This window comes from Biomphalaria glabrata, chromosome 10, assembly GCF_947242115.1.
Source record: "Biomphalaria glabrata chromosome 10, xgBioGlab47.1, whole genome shotgun sequence".
Lineage (NCBI taxonomy): Eukaryota > Metazoa > Mollusca > Gastropoda > Planorbidae > Biomphalaria > Biomphalaria glabrata.
The window spans coordinates 36,482,068-36,495,208 of NC_074720.1; the positions used below are offsets into that span (position 1 = coordinate 36,482,068).

Sequence of the window (13,141 nt, forward strand, 5' to 3'; positions counted from 1 at the left end):
CCTGTATACGATTTTCGCCCCTCTGTTGTCTGACATTCTTTCAAGGTGACCTGCCCAACGTAGTCTGTTCTTTTTTATTTCGTTCACTATTGGTGGGTCTTCATATAATTGATATAACTCATGGTTAGTGCTGGAATATCCTCCGTTCATTATTATTAAACTTGTTAATCAACCTCGTCCATCAGGTTTGAGCACCTTTGTACTGTTGGCCTGTCGTCCTGTGTTCTTTTGTTAGTAACCTTCATTTGGAATTAACACAAGACACATCGTGGAGGCGCCTGGCATTGGCAAAACAAATGAAATCGTTACATTTTTAAATTGTTTAAAAAATGTCTTCTAAAGAAGACTCGGAGTTTCGGTACCACTGAGCCAATCATGGGCGTAGCCAGGGGGGGGGGGGGGGTTCTTGGGGTTCAAACCCCCACCCGAAATGAAATTTAGTGACTGATTTTTTGCTTTGATTTTGTTTATTTTAGGTGAGATTTTAATACTAAACCATCACTTGCCCTAGCACAACCAAAGGGCTTTTGAGTTTAAAACCCCCTACCAGGGGGGTTCGAGTTTAAAAACCCCTACCAGGGGGGTTTGAGTTTAAAAACCCCTACCAGGGGGGTTCGAGTTTAAAAACCCCTACCAGGGGGGTTCGAGTTTAAAACCCCTACCAGAGCGATGACCTTTGAGTTTAAAAACCCCTACTAGGGGTTTTGAGTTTAAAACCCCCTACCAGGGATTTTGAGTTTTCAACCCCCTACCTGGGGTTTTTGCAGTTAACTCCCCCTCTTCTATAGAACAAAACAAAAAAAATGCAAACGAAAATCCCCTAATTCCAAGAGCACAGTTAAGGAAGATTTTGATTTTAAAACCCCGTCTAAAATTTACGATAAACCCCCTCTTTAATATAAAAAAAGCTAATTACGCACTCAAAATGTTATGAGCGTAGCTAAATGGGTTTTGACTCAGTTTTGAGTTTAAACCCCACTTCAGTGGGGTTTGAAGGTAAAAAATACCTCTTTAATAATAAAAAAAAAAGCAAATTATACACTAAAAATGTTATGAGTGTAGTCTATGTGGTTTTGAGTTTAAACTCTCCTCCAGTGGAGTTTGAAGCTAAAAAGTACCTCTTCAATATAAATAAAAGAAAATTACTCACTCTAAAATCTATGAGCGTAGTCAAAGGGGTTTTGAGTTTAAACCCCCCGCCATCTTCAGTGTAAGAAAAAAAGCAAATTACGCACTCAAAATGCTATGAGCGTTGCCGAAAGGGGTTTTGAGTTTAAACCCCCATTCAGAGGGTTTTGGTGCTAAAAATACATCTTCAATATAAAAAAAAAGCATATTACACACTATAATTATTTGAGCGTAGCCAAGCCAATCGGGGGTTTTGAGTTTCTTCTACAGATGGCTTATTTTTTAAAAGTTTAAAACCCCTCCAGATGGTTTTAAGTCTAAGATTCCCCTACAGAGCATTTTGAGGTGGAAAACCCCCAACAGAAGATTTTGACGATAAAACTTTTCTTTTCGATATAAAATCTAAAGCAAACTACAGTCACTTAATTCCAAGAGCGTATTCAAGAGAGGTTACACATTTTTACCAGTGGCAGGGCTCCATTAATAAACTGCAGTGAATAGTCATCTGCCGAAATTGAAAAACACTAAATGTGGCTCAACAAAGATGGCTAAGACAGATTTTAGGAGTCAGTTATAGAGATCGGATCTAAATCAAGGAAATCCTATGCCGAACTGGGAGTCGACCTCTTAGTAAGATTGTGAGAGAACGACGCATGAGGTTTGCGGAATATGTTCTCCAACAAAATGAATTACGCATAAGAAAAGTTGCAACGATATCCTAGTACAACTTGACGCCACTCATTCATGGAGGTCCTCATGGTAGGTGGGAAGAGGCTTCAGACATTACCAGTGACAGATTTTTATGGAAACTGCTTGACGTCAAATGCTCCGAACGGCGTGGAGGGTCTAAGTCAGTTAGAATAGCACATTAGGTTTTTGAAATAAAACTTTTTAATAGCATTAAAATGGACTGTAGATACCTCAGAATATGCATTTTGTTGGCTTTCAATACCAGAAATAGTGCTAAGCCCCGCGCTGGGGAGCTCCTGGCGCTCCCCCAGACTCCCTCGCTAGTAATGGCGGGGAGTCCACAATTTTATGGAAACAGCTTGATGGCAAATGCGCCGAACGACGAGGGAGGGTCTAAGTCAGTAAGAATAGCACATTAGGTTTTTGAAATAGAACTTTTTAATAGCAGGAAAATGCACTGTAGATACCTCAGAATATGCATTTTGTTGGTTTTCAATATCAGAAATAGTGATTGGCGGCGGGGCTTCGCCCCGCGCTGGGGGAGCTCCTAGCGCTCCCCCAGACCCCTTTGCTAATAATGTCGGGGAATCTACAATTTTTTCACTAACTCATGGAAGAACCTATTCTAGGGCACAATAAACGTCTTCCGAAAGAATGAAGGGTCAGAATGTAATACATATAATTTTTTTTTTCGCGAGGGGGGGGGAGAAAAAAATTCAACCCCCCAAAACCCCCCCCCCCCGAAAAAAAATCCTGGCTACGCCCATGGAGCCAATAGTCATGCGGCTAGTATCACGAGTTTCAAAAAGTTATTTGGTGCCCATCCTGAATAAGAGTTGAGCACCGCTGCTAAGAAGACAATCAAAACACTTTACATGCGATCTGCAATTCCAAGTTATATGTCCAGCTAGATAAGACATCTAGTATCGACTGTAGAGTATTCAAGCGATTCTCGGCAGATTCCGGTCGGCTCACTGCCCTATATAATCTTAATTAGCTAAGATTCGAGAACAAATGTCGAACTCAATGTTGATTAAAAGGATATCGACAAAAACGACCATGTGGGTTGTCGAGTTAGCCACGCGATTAAGAGAATCTTTTGTCACCATCATCCCAAATATTTCTGGCGATGACACTCTTACAGAGGCTCCCCCTCATACTCCCAGGGCCGCCTCTGATAACAATAATTTAAAGCACGTCCTGGGCATGTTCCGAGTTCTACGTAGCGACGAAAACGATTTTTTTTGGCAAGGTCATGTAAAGGTCATGCAAAGGTCATGCAAAGGTCATGCAAAGGTGAGGGAAAGGGGGTACTTAATTTACTGTAATTAAAAGCTTCAGCGCTCACATAATCCTATTTATATTAAGGCAACAGATTATTTCCCCGAACAATGTCACAAATTTAAACATTTGATTTGCATTCCAAGTGCGCGAGGTTTTGAGCGCTGTGATTGGTCGTTACTTTTGCCAGATGCCTGATGGCAGATTGTCGCACAACGTGGCAGGACTCAATCCTGTAACTATCGATACCTATCTTATACCCATCTCATAAGATAAGATACTGAGAAATGGGGATGCACTCCGATTCCTGAATATACGTTTCCCAAATTTACTTTAGGTTGATATTTTAGGGAGATATCGGTACATTCCCTTGTTGTGAGTACGTATGGCAACTCTTTTAACTTTTACCTATTTGGTCATTTGCGCTGGATTCACGAGGTGTCTTCAACTGTAGTGGAATAACAAACAAACAAGAAACAATTATTTACATCTTTTATTATTATTATTATTTGACTAACTGAAGACCTAAAATTCTAAATGGAATTAGTAAAGACTTATAACCAATGTGTTTTATCAGAGACCTAAATGTCCGCCAGTCAGGTAAACGTTAATTCAGGACTTGCAACACACACACACACACAACTGAAATGTTATGCTCATTTTGGTAATGGCCCAAGAATAACTAGGTGTCACGTGGCCAGTGATAGCGTTCTAAAGATTCTCCCTCCGCGATGACTGTCAGTTGCCCAATAGAGTTGGATGAACTCTGGAACTTCCTTTGGGGTCCCGAAGTTGTTGATCTTAGCTTTCAGCGGGAACGAATGACCCTTCGTTTCATTTCTCGGATGGAAAGGCCCCCAAGTGGACAGCTGTAAGCCTCGCTGACGGTCAAAGAGGGTGTGGTGTGGTCAACACGAAGATGCACGGCCTGAACCTTTTTTCTAGGCTAACTTTCAGATGCAGTCAAGGAAGTCTTTAAACTGAAGCCGATACCAGACGAGTTAACTCCCATTCAAACGATTTACATTTCAACAAAACAACAAAACACACACACACACTCAACATACGCAGTAGTTAGCAAGTGCAATGTCCTGACGACTGCTGCAACACTTTATGGTAGTTAAGGAAAAAAGGGAGTGCATGTAAAGGTTAAATTAAGGACGTAGGGACGGAAAAGTTGAACTCGTGACCTTATTGTCCTGATGGACTCTACGTCTTCTTTTTTTATCTGTTTTGTTTTTCTATTTTTTTTTCTCATTCTAGCTTACTCCTTTTCGAATTTCACTGCCCCCACCCTTTATCTCTCTCTCCCTCACTCTCAATCCAGCTGTGTTTCTCTCTCTCTTTCTCTCTCGATATATATATAGGGCTTTTTTTTTTTTTTTGGTAACAAATTAGGTGCCGGTACTCAGTGATGGATTGCCTAACTTTTAAATACTAATAAATTAATAATAAACGTTAAAATACAAGAAAAGTAATAATTTTTTCCCCACATTGAAAAAGGTGCCGGTACGCCGTACCGGTGCGTACCGTCACAAAAAAAAGCACCGTGTAATATGTGCCGGTACTTAGTAGTTGATTGCCTCACATTTAACTACTAAAAATTAATAATATTAATTAATATATATATATGGCTGTAGTGACACGGTTACTGTGTGGTCAACCGTGACACACGGTCAAGTGTTGGGTATCGAGAGTTAGGGGACTTGGGGGAGGTGACGAGTGTGTAAACAAGAAGAGAGGAAGTCAGTGAGTGAGGTTGGGTATCTGTATATAACGTTGCCGTGTATATATATTTTGTTAAAATGTTCCACAATTAAAAAGGCACTTTAAAGTAAACGGACTTGTTTCTTCACAATGGCATACTTTTGATTCACAGTGATGGCCAACCTAATTCGACCTGCAGGCCATTATAATTTCTGACACTTGGGTCGCGGGCCACATGAACGAAAAGGTACACACAAAAAAATTAAATGAAATTTACCTGAATTTGTAACTAATTGATTAGAAACCCGTGGATCTAGTACTTACATTAAGGAATTGGATATCTGAAGCGATGTTTTTCACGCGTCAGAAAATGTCTTAATTTCTCTACTTAAAATAGAGCAATATTGTAGCTAGCTTTACTACCGACATTTTCTTGTCGCTTTTTGGTAAATATTCCCATCGATCCTCCAATCTGTAGGCGTAGTTTAACAATCTTTTATTGGCGGCTCAAACCAAGAAGGTCGTCATGTTTGTTTCATAATGACGTTTATATGTTGTTCTTTTCTTTAAATAGCCACACTTTCTTTACACATCAGTGCAAAGCCCTCAGCCCCCTGGATGACAAAGTGGTCATCATCGAACCACGATGGACGAACTATAGACACATCAAATATGTTGGCTAATTATCAAGCTCCACAAAAATGTTAAGATCCGTCTTCTTTTTCTGATAGATTCTCATTTCATAAACACAATAATGTTAAATGTCATGGTATCAATCAATTAAAGAAAAATTGATGGCCCTAACATAAGTAAAGATACATAAGTCAACCTTTTTCTTTTTTTTTTTGAGGGGGGGGGGGCTACTCTTCGAGCCAACATTTCGGCGGGCCGGATGTAACCATGTCACGGGCCGGATCTGGCCCGCGGGCCGTATTTTGGGCATCACTGCTTTTGAATATTGCCAGACTAGGGCCAAAACTAAAATCAGAACCACCCTCGGGAGAGATATGCTATTCGCGGAAGATATAGCGGTAGTGTGGCACGTTCACAAGAGAAGCTCCAGTCACTAATGTCCCGCTTCTCTCAGGCCTGCAAAGAGTATGACCCAACCATTAACCATTACCTTCTACAGCACCACCCTCCATCCTCATTAGCGATAACAAGCTAGATGCCGTTAATAAATTCTGCTATCTGGGATCTACAATTCAAGATGACCTGTCTCTAGAAGAGGAAATAAAAAAAAAAACGCATAGGGAAGGCCGCATCCACCTTTTCTAGAATCAGACCAAGAGTTTGTGAAAACTATAAGCTCACTACAGTGACCGCAATGAAGGTCTACAAGACTAGGGTTCGTATCACGTTACTGTATGGCAGTGAATCGTGCACAACCTACTCAACTAGCTCAAGGCAGGAGAGACAATTAAACTCATTCCACTTTCGCTGCCGCCGAAGGATTCGAAAACCACGTGGTAAGAGAAAGTGTGCAACACTGAGCTCTGGCGCGAACGGGTCTTCCCAGCATCTTCGAAATCCTCGGACAACGCCTGCGCTAGTTTGGTCATGTTCATCAGATGGATGACAATCGCATCCCGAAAATCATTCTTTACGGGGCACTCACGTGTGTTTCAAGAAAAACTGGTCGCCCCTCCCCCCCCCCCCCCCCCCGAAATCGCCGTTACGTTGATATAATCAAACGGGACTTCAAAGCAGTGAATATTGATACTGACCACTGGGAAGACATAGTGTCATAGTACATAGCCTTAGACCACACTACGTGGAGAGACATGGTGACCAAGAAAGCTATGGACAACGAAAAAGCATGGTCCTCACCCCTGGAAGAAAAGCGTGCCAAAAAAAGGCTGGCTTCTCGACCACCAAAGCGAAAGCCACCTTGACCTGCGATATATTTGGACGTGTCTCTCTAAAATGGTCACATGAAAAGTGTTCTACGAGATGAACCATAGTCGTTACGATTTAAAGACTTACTTACAATATATATATATATATATATATCTTCTTGCTGCAATAGCTAGAGTTCAGACTTTTGTTCAAATAGATTTTCATTACTGTAAAGATAGTTTGTATTAAATCTTCGACTAGACTAATCTACATCTAAAATAAACATTCAACAAAAACTTACAATAGATCTAGATCTACTTATAGCAGGAAGGAGTGGCTTTTTTGAATTGGTTTTATTCGACATTCTGGTCACAATGGAAATGTTTCTGACGGTCAAACGGATGTAGAACTAGATCTAACTAGATTACAAATCTTATTTTATTCTCCAATTGCGTATATCACAAATCTAGGTCGTTTTCATAGTCGTTATCACGTGTGTGTCTTTTTCAAAGGGCCAAGAAGGAATATCATGTTCAGATTTCTATGCACCAAAAGTCTAGTTCAGAAACGTTCTAAAGACTGATGCTGAAAGATAGGAAATCCCCGAAATAAAGAGCATTTCTGTTGGTGCCATATTAATAATAATTCATGGGCTTGTCATCGAGTCAGAAGATTAGTGAGGAATTTGCAATATTTCCCGTGGATACGCAGCCCCAGCTTTGACCTACATACATACCTACATACCCATTGTGTATGTTATGGATTTAACTAATAAGATAAAACTATATATAGATCTATATAATAAGTCTTGTCTTCGAGTCCGAAGATTAGTGAGGAATTTGCAATATTTCCCGTGGATACGCAGCCCCAGCTATGACCTACATATTTTTCCTCATCCAGGGCAAGCATAACCATTGTCCGCCAGAGGTCGAGTTTCTGTCCTCGGCAGCGGATTTTCTTTTGGTCTCATATGTGTATACCGCTGCTTTTGTAATTGACCTCCAACTGTCTCGTTATAAAGCCGCATGCAACCATGTGCTCTATTCTATGTCTGCTAAGGCAAGTTGGCGGCTAAGCTGGTCTTTAAAGCGTTTCAGTGGGGCATCTCTGTTACCTCGACCACCTTTCAGCTCACCAAAAAGGACTGCTTTTGGCATACTTTCGTCCCCCATACGGGATACGTGCCCTGCCCAGCGTAACTGTCGGACTATTGCCTCAGGACTAGTACCTTGGCTTGTCCAAACAAGCCCCTGTCTTTCCTTTTCGGACAGTTCTACGCAAAACAAGATGCGATTCTACTGCTGGTCTCCAGCGCACACTGCATCGGCTCCCTATGAATACAAGAATCGATTACAAGATGGCTACAATTGTCATCAGGGTATACACAACAAAGAAGTGTCATAGTACGTACCTTAGTGAACTAATCATTCCACAAATCTCGCATAAAGCTATGCACTCCATTGATTCAACACTGTGTCGCGTTTTTCCTTCACAGGTTTACAGGCTTTTTCAGTGCATGGGCCAAAGATTTGGAACTCACTCCCTATTGAGCTCTGACAAACCACTTTACTACCTTCAAGAACATAAAGCCTAATTTGTTAGAAATTTAGATTTGCTAACAGTTAGCTTTATCTAAGCTTTACCCAATTTTGGATAAACTAATATAGATATTGATATCCAAAGGAATGCTCCAAGAATTCTGTTTCTTTTAATATTTCTAAAACATATGATTGAAACTCTAGAACAGGGATTCTCAAGCTGTGGGTAGCGACCCCCTTGTAGGTCGAATGACGATTTCCCAGGGGTCGGCTAAGGCCGTCGGACTGTCCCAAAACTATTGTGACAATGCATTCAACTACTGCTCCGCCATGCTTTTCAAATGGTCACATAAATATGAAAGTGAATATGTAAAATTTTAAAAATGCTAATCAAAGATAAAATTCCATTTATTTGCATTTAGATATGAGAAATATATGTTACAAAAATATAATTAAATGTTCTTTCGTGATTAAACACTGAATATCAGATATTTACATTGTAATTACGATTAATTAGGTTTGTGAACGAAAATAATTTTACGCGAGAGGGGAGTCGGCGCATAGTGGAGAATAGTAAAAAAGGTGTCGCGAGCTTAAAAGGTTGAGAACCGATGCTCTAGAATAGTCTAGAAGGATTTATTTCTAGCTTCACCATAAACGGGTTGCCCATTATCCATCTCTCAGTTTACACATGCTATGTATCTCATAGGAGAAAGTGCATATCAGGTACAAGCACTCACGCCCAAACTGAATATTGCGGCTAAAGCAGTTGGCAGTTTGGATAGAATTCTTAATTTCTGCATGTAGGCGTCTATCGTTTGACCTTGCTCTTGTTTGCAAGTAGCTAACCTGCGCCTAGCAAACACCTCATTCTTTGGTTGAATTTAGATGCCATTTAGAGTCTTGATTGCTTCATCAAAAGTCTCTTTATCAAGTATCATTTGATATACAGCAGGAGAGATGTCAAACTTCTCTGCCCGCAATATCCTATCCTTTTCGAAATTCTTACAACTTCACAGTTTTGGATTCGGTGTATTAAATTGTTATGAACATAAAGATAAGAGAGTCGAGAACCATGTCTGTATAGTATGGCTTTAATACACTGACTGACTACACAACACACATTTCATGAACACATTCTTACGGACGAGTTACAAGCACATGTAAACATAAGAACGACAACAGATACAGAATATAATTTTCATAACAAGTACAATAGCAATCTTAATTAGTACAAATAGAAAACTTTATTACATTATCGTAAAATCTTAGGAAATTAGAGAATGAACTGATTGAAGCATGACACTTGAAACTGCGCGACATTAAAAGTTATTTCTACCGTATACATCAACAAAGAGAGCGCGGTGGCTGAGTGGTTAAGCATTTGTTTCCGAACCTGGGATCATGGGTTCGAATCTCGTTGAAGACTGGGATTTTGAATTTCAGGATTTTTAGGGCGCCCCTGACCTGAGTCCACCTAACTCTAATTGGTAGGCCTAGATGACTTTAGTTGGGGAAAGTAAAGGCGGTTTGTAAATTTTTTTACATGTTTTGGATGTTCCTTCAGAGCTGAAGATAGTTTACTTCCTAGTCCAAACCTCCCGCAGGACGACGGGGGATGGGAGTGGGCAGGCTTTGAACCCGGGACCATCGATAAGTCCGAACGACAGTCCAGCACGCAAACCGCACTACGTAACAAACATATTCTTCGTGACGTCAGCCTGTGACGTGGCAACTAGCTACTGGTCTAAACTGCCCACAGGTTGCATCGTCGCAGGTCAGCGTGCAGGCATAGGGTGGTAAGCTCAGTCATAGTTTGTTCTGGCATATATGCACCAGCTGATGCCCACGGATTTTATTTCTTCTAAGACGGTTTGACGTGGACAAAGTGGGAACTTTCCCTTTGTGTAGAATTTTGTTTTCAGAAATCTATACATTTTACTTTGGTATGAAACACTCTGAAAGATTTTAGTAAAAAAACAACAACTGTATTTTCCTATGACAATTTATCATCTTGAAATAGTTTTAAATGTTAATGATTGAACCCGGGTTCTCTAACCCTAACCCTTCCTGTTAGATGTCATGTGACTACATTAAATTGTAAACCTTGTTGCTCAGTTATTGTGAAATTACCCTCTTGTACTAATAGTATCGATTCTGCATTTCTGATACCCGCCACATGTTGCAATCCGACATTATACACAATACCTACTGTATATTTGGTCAATTGGCCATAGAATTACAGCTATAGACACCTCCGTCAACAATCAATAGTCTAGGACAAGGATTCTCACATTGTGTCCCAGTGTATGGATACACAAGCGTCTTTCTGAGTTCGCCGCTTTGTTTTGGTTTAAGGCAAACAAAAACGATGAGGACCCATTAAGTCATCTCCTGAGGCATCAGAGAATTAGAATTGATAAAGGGCGCTCTGCTTATAGTCTAACAATCTCCCTAAGTATCAGAGAATTAGAATTGAAAGAAGCTCCTCCGCTTATATTCTATCACTCTAATGCAAGACATGGTCACTCCACTTGGAAATTAGGTTGTAAGACGAACAGCATGGCCGCCTGGTCGAGTGGTGTGCGCTCTTGGCTATCTTTAGGTGACCTCCATGGACCCTCGTTCGAATCGTTTCTTGTGGGAGGTTTGGGCTTGGATGTAATTATCTTCAAAATCTGAAGGAACATCCGAAACATATAAACGAAAAAACAAACATACAAAGGGCCGGATTTAAGTATGTGGAGGCCCCGGGGTCAGAATTTTTGTGGAGGCCCCCACAATTTTTCAAAAGCTTAAATAAAAATACACTTATTAGTTAAATTCTAATATCTAAAAGCATGTCATATTATAAAAGAAGGAGTACAATTGTGATGCGTAAATTTAATTATTTAATATGCATATTTTAGTATAAAAATATGTAAATTTTTAGGGTTCACGCAATGTAGTAAATCCGGAGTATATAACGAGAATACAAGCACGCGATAAGCGGCCAATTTATAACTATGACAGTGTTGCCAACTGTAAGATTTAAACTATCTTAGGAAAAAAATATTGAATAAAAACGCGTGAAGTTCTGACCATTTGAAATATGGATTTTTTTTCTCTTTTACTGTTTCCCCTTTCTTGTTGAGTCCACTGGGCAGTAGCCCCGCCTGCCCTCACTTAAATCCGACCCTGGTGTTTAGACTACTATTGCTCTACATATATTCCATCCCTCTCGTGGGATGGCGACAGTTTGAGATACGTTGTGGCTACGAGTCAGTTTGCTTCAAAGTAGATTTACGATATTGACTACAAATAGAAAGAATAAGAGAAGCAAAAAAAGCCAACGTTGCGCAACACATCAAGATCTAGATCTATAGTTGAAACTTTCTATTGGAAATCTGATTCCTATCGTCTGCTACCAGTAGCTAGTTAATCCAAACATTCGCGCCACCTACGGGCCACTTTTTAAACTTTTGTCAGAAAGGATTGGCTCTAATTAACAAGCAAAATACAAAAAACACTTTTAAAAAACAAAGCTCATATTCTCTCATTGGCCTCCTTCAGTCGTAGAACGACTATGGTTCATCTCGCACACTTCCTCATGTGGCTGTGGAGCCCTATTTTTGGAGAGACATTCCCGTCCACAAATATCGCAGGTTAATGTGGCTTTCACTTTTGTTGCCATTTTCCGTTTGGCACGCTTTTCTTCAAGATAAAATACCTTTTGAAAAACAAAGCCAATATTAATGTGTAACAATTACCTTGGATCAGTCATGTAATTAAAATTGTAATAGATCTAGGCTAACAATAATGAATCTGAATAGAAATATTTTTTCTGATTGTTTTTGTTAAGCGCAATTTCATGCTTTTAGCGTTCTCAATACGCTATGATCCTATCACTTGTCTGGACCAGTAGGGAAAAGGAAAGAAGGAAGAAGGGGTTTCTGGGAGATCGCTTTTTAAATTTATTTAAAAACAAAAAGGGAGCGACCTGAATTCAAATTTTATGGGCTACAGCGAGCTCTGCTACTGAAGAACAAGAAAGATTGTATATGTATCTATTATTTCTATTTCATGTTTGTATTCACTAAGCCTCAGACGTCATCCTGATATAAAGGGGAATAATACAGCTTATACCACCACCTCAATCAAGTACTATTTCTTTCCCTTGTCTTAGATACCAAACAAAGTAATTTGTTAAAAAAATAGTTAATTAACTGATTGGTTAAATTTTTAAAAATTAATTCTTGGGTGGTCAGGTAAAAAAAAATTATTGACGAATATTTATTTACATGTATTTATTGACGTGTATTTATTGACGTGTATTTATTGACGTGTATTTATTCACGTGTATTTATTGACGTGTATTTATTGACGTGTATTTATTTACATGTATTTATTTACGTGTATTTATTGACGTGTATTTATTGACGTGTATTTATTTACGTGTATTTATTTACGTGTATTTATTGACGTGTATTTATTGACGTGTATTTATTGACGTGTATTTATTGACGTGTATTTATTGACGTGTATTTATTGACGTGTATGTATTTTTCAAGAAAAAGGTAGTAAGACAAAATAAAACAAAAATAATTCTTCTATAGATTAAAAACACCACACGCGGTCGTCTGTTGCGACAACTGTCACGAGTTATGTGTCCTGAGGTTGGGAAGTCCCGGTAGATAGTTCAATTGTGTTGTCATCAATACCCTTACCTCTAAACTCTCAAGCAATGATACTCAAGCTGTTATGACCCGGGGACCCCTTTATGTAATCAAAGCTTGCTCACGGACCTCTAAGTTAAAAAAAAGCTACAGAGATCTATAAGTATATAAATTACAAATGTAAAAAAAAAATTGTTGAAAGAGTGTTTATAAAAATTATTACTTTTGTGAAAAATACAAATTTTCAAAAATTAATAATAACTTGGATAAGTTTGATAATGGCAACACTGTTGCAGACTCCTT

General features: G+C 39.4%; 1 protein-coding gene across 1 annotated transcript in view; it reads right to left on the bottom strand.

Moving 5' to 3' along the window:
• Window positions 1–7,183, bottom strand: part of LOC106072325 (paramyosin-like) — a 51,801-nt gene extending 44,618 nt beyond the window's left edge. The window contains exons 1-2 of the mRNA XM_056043312.1: window positions 6,947–7,183; window positions 3,508–3,547 (exon numbers count right to left, since the gene is read on the bottom strand). Of these exons, the coding sequence (XP_055899287.1) occupies window positions 3,508–3,547; window positions 6,947–7,009 (103 nt within the window). The 5' untranslated portion in view covers window positions 7,010–7,183. The remainder of the gene's footprint in view (window positions 1–3,507; window positions 3,548–6,946) is intronic.
• Window positions 7,184–13,141: the final 5,958 nt, after the last annotated feature.